We start from the raw sequence: 3,372 nt of genomic DNA, 5'->3' as shown, positions 1-3,372 counted from the left end.
ATATATATATATATATATATATATATACACACAGTATATACATATACAACTGTCTGTGGATCAGGGGTTGGGTAGGCCTACCACTGATTCAAGGGAACATTGAAAAAGAAAATAACTAAAGTTGTGTCAGAATTCCTTTACTTCTCAGTACTTAGTGGGCTATATAGCAGTGCTGTCTGAATCTACAATTCCAAAATTAAGTGCCCAAATTTCCTAGAATTGTATGTGAAAAATCAGTGAGCATCAATGCCTACTAGATTGGCGAATATATTCCAGACAACAATGCTTTGGGTTTGAGTGACTTTCTTTGTGAAAAAATAGTATTTAAAGAAATTGTTCAATAAACTTTTCATCTGCAGAGCACAGCCGATTCATAAATAGTCTTTGTAAAATGTTCATATTTATTACATTACCACATTACATGTGTCAATTTAAATACAAAGTAGTTACCATGGTGTCTGGATTACTTTTAAAATCCAAGGCACTACACAGTCCCTCACTAGATAATTTTCTGGTGAAGTTAGGGAGGGAACTCGGACACAGCCAAAGACATATCTGCAGCACAAAGGCTTAAAAAACTGGATGTACCAAGGAAAACAATACAAACATAGTGGAGTCTTCTGGGTTTTGCAACTTGTTTGTCTTTCAAGTGCCTTTTGTTACTGTTGCGGCAGATGGTGTGATTCCTGCTCTACTTTCCACTCTCTGCTTGTCTCAAAAAATGTATTTTGGGTGCAGCGCTCAGCTGCCACACCTGAACTCTCTTATTTCTCATCAGTCCATTGTATTATTCAGGGATTCCTTCCGAAATGGAATTATGCCCACATCCGCATTTTTTGGAGAATTAAGGTCTAATTAGACTCCTGCACCTGAGTCCTCCATTAATGTTAGCCCTACATCAAACATGTGATAAATGCGTTACGGTTGAGTGTAATTGACGACGGTACTCACTTGTAAAATGCAGCTCAAAACCTTTACTGGTGTTTTCTGCATTGCTAATGAACTCCAACCACATAGAGCTGGAGGTGGAGTTCAGGGTTGTATCGAGCATCTCGTTTTCTGTAAACACCCCCAGCAGACGGGCCTTGCTGCTGCTGCCATCAAAGACCTGGAAAGAGGGCAGAGCGGGATCACACGGATATGCTAAAGAGGATGCATATCCACTTGGGCAGGATGCAGATTCCAACGCCCCCTCACTTTGAGCACGTCATCCTCCTCCAGTCTGAAATCTCTAGCTCGTAGCTGGATGCCTTTGCCAGGCTGCGTCTGGATGGAGTAGATGCATTCGTGGTTGTTGCCATAGTAACCGGGGTAGTTAGGGGAGAGCAGCACCCCTTGCATGCCAGTCACGGATGAGCCACATTCGGCTGGAAAGAAAGAGCAGGAGAAGGGATCCAGCCAGACAGAGAGGAGGAGGGAGAGGAGGTGTTGTTGGAGAGAGCAGAGGACATGTCAATCGCTATATGCTTGATACTCCGAGCATATTCATTCATGCTGTCATCCACTAGGAGATGGGAGAGGTGATGGGGAGAGAAATATGGTCACTGACTGTACCTGAATGTTTAGTGGCACATCATCATAATCACTCTGCAATCTGAATATGATTAAGTGTAATTTCAGAGCTATCTGGAAATTGCTCTTCATGAATCACATTGGGGGAAAAAAAGTAGTCTAAAAAAAAGGACAACACGTTCTAAGGGAAAATAGCTGCCAGAATTTAAATGACCATAAATCTACCTCAGTGTGAAGTAAGTCAGGGTAGGAAGATGAAACGGTGTTAGATGCACATGGGGAAGTACTAAGTTTCTAAAGTAGGGCGAGCTCTAAAAGAAATGTGAAAACGTCAAAATCAGTCTTTGCTGTCGTTTTTCAAAGACCTGGATTCATTTTGAGGCAGAAATACCAACAAACAAAAAAAAACCTCTACAGCTGAATGTTCAACCTGCTGCCTGGTTTGAATGAGGAACTCCTAAACACTTCCTGAGACAAAGCTGCATTGAGGAGACCTTCGGAAACACACATTCAAGTTGCTATTTCCAATGAAAAGTTTATGTAAATGCAAAAAAAACGTGTGTTTCTGGCTTGTTTACATCTATTTTCCACTTGAATTTGACCAATCAGAGACTCAAATTTGGTGCAGACATATGGACGATATCCCCTTTAATTCACAGAAGTACAGTATAGTAATTGCAGGTTGTGCCCGGCCGGAAATATATGTCTTTCAAATATCTGAATGGAGCTGTGAAAGGAAAATGTCTGGAGAAAGATTTGCGAGATATCCGCTGCTTTGATATTTCATATCAAACCTATTCCCACTGTAAGTGTCAGACATGTGCTAGTGTTATGGTGAACACCTTAGGAAAAATTGGAGTTTAAGAATGCGCATTTAGCGTGATCTTGAACACACAACACATGCCTGGTGTGAACGTAGCTTAAGAGTTACAATTTAAGGTCCTATCCTGAGAAAATAAACTAATGAAAGTTAATGACAGGGCTGATTTAACTTGTTAATTTGACTGTAGATGATTTGCAAATCTTTGTACGTAACATGACAAATTCTACAGGTGACATTTACATGTGAATGGATGAGATTAAACACTATCTCACTGATTTAGTGCCTGTAAAACATGCCCTTGTGTTGATGATCAGCCCATCATATAATTATTTCCTTAAAGTTTCACTATAATCATCTTTTGATCTGTTGTAAAAGCATCCCCAGTGGGTTTTTTTATGCTGTTTCAAGGATTAAAAAAAAAGCCTGTGTCATTTTTCAGGTCATAGTTTCTGGAGAGTATTTCATCAGACATTTGCCTCTGTGTTGTGGGCAGGACTGTTGACTCAGAGCAACCTCAGCCCCACTTTCTGTTATCCATAAGTGAGAGCTCTCTGTTCACATGCCTTCCCGCTATAGCTGACAGCCTCTGATGCACTCAACCCAAAATTACTGCTGTAACTGCTTGTACAGTTTTGAGCCAATTAAAAGCTTGGACAAGTAAAACAAAGAAGTTCATGGATCTATCTGTCTACAAGTGGATGTATCAGAGCTATAGCTCGCCACTGTAGCTTCTACGTCCCATATATTAGCTTTTTCAAATTGCATTTTTTTTCGTCTGCTTCTGATAACTTATTTTTGTTGATTTGATTCTTATAAATTCAGGTAAACTTCCACCTTGCAGTGCTCTAATTTAAAAAAGATGTCAAGGGTCTATGATCCAGCTCTATAGAGTAGACATTCTTTCATAGTAGCTGAGCCAAAACTTTGAAGTACTTTGCTTATTGAGCTGCTGGCCATCCTTGACCTTGTTTACATATTTTATTACTTTTACATCTTTTTATCTTATTCTTGTCCATTATGACGTTGCTCTAAAGGCT

General features: G+C 39.9%; 1 protein-coding gene across 1 annotated transcript in view; it reads right to left on the bottom strand.

The window, feature by feature from the left end:
• The window catches only part of csmd2 (CUB and Sushi multiple domains 2), a gene marked incomplete in the record, with an annotated part of 326,634 nt that overhangs the window by 126,051 nt on the left and 197,211 nt on the right, over nt 1–3,372 (bottom strand). The window contains 2 exon segments of the mRNA XM_024297994.2: nt 952–1,108; nt 1,198–1,367. Coding sequence (XP_024153762.1) covers nt 952–1,108; nt 1,198–1,367 — 327 coding nt within the window.

This window comes from Oryzias melastigma, linkage group LG11, assembly GCF_002922805.2.
Source record: "Oryzias melastigma strain HK-1 linkage group LG11, ASM292280v2, whole genome shotgun sequence".
Lineage (NCBI taxonomy): Eukaryota > Metazoa > Chordata > Actinopteri > Beloniformes > Adrianichthyidae > Oryzias > Oryzias melastigma.
The sequence above is the reverse complement of the archived record's forward strand: the minus strand, read 5'-3'. Positions and strand labels throughout refer to the sequence as shown.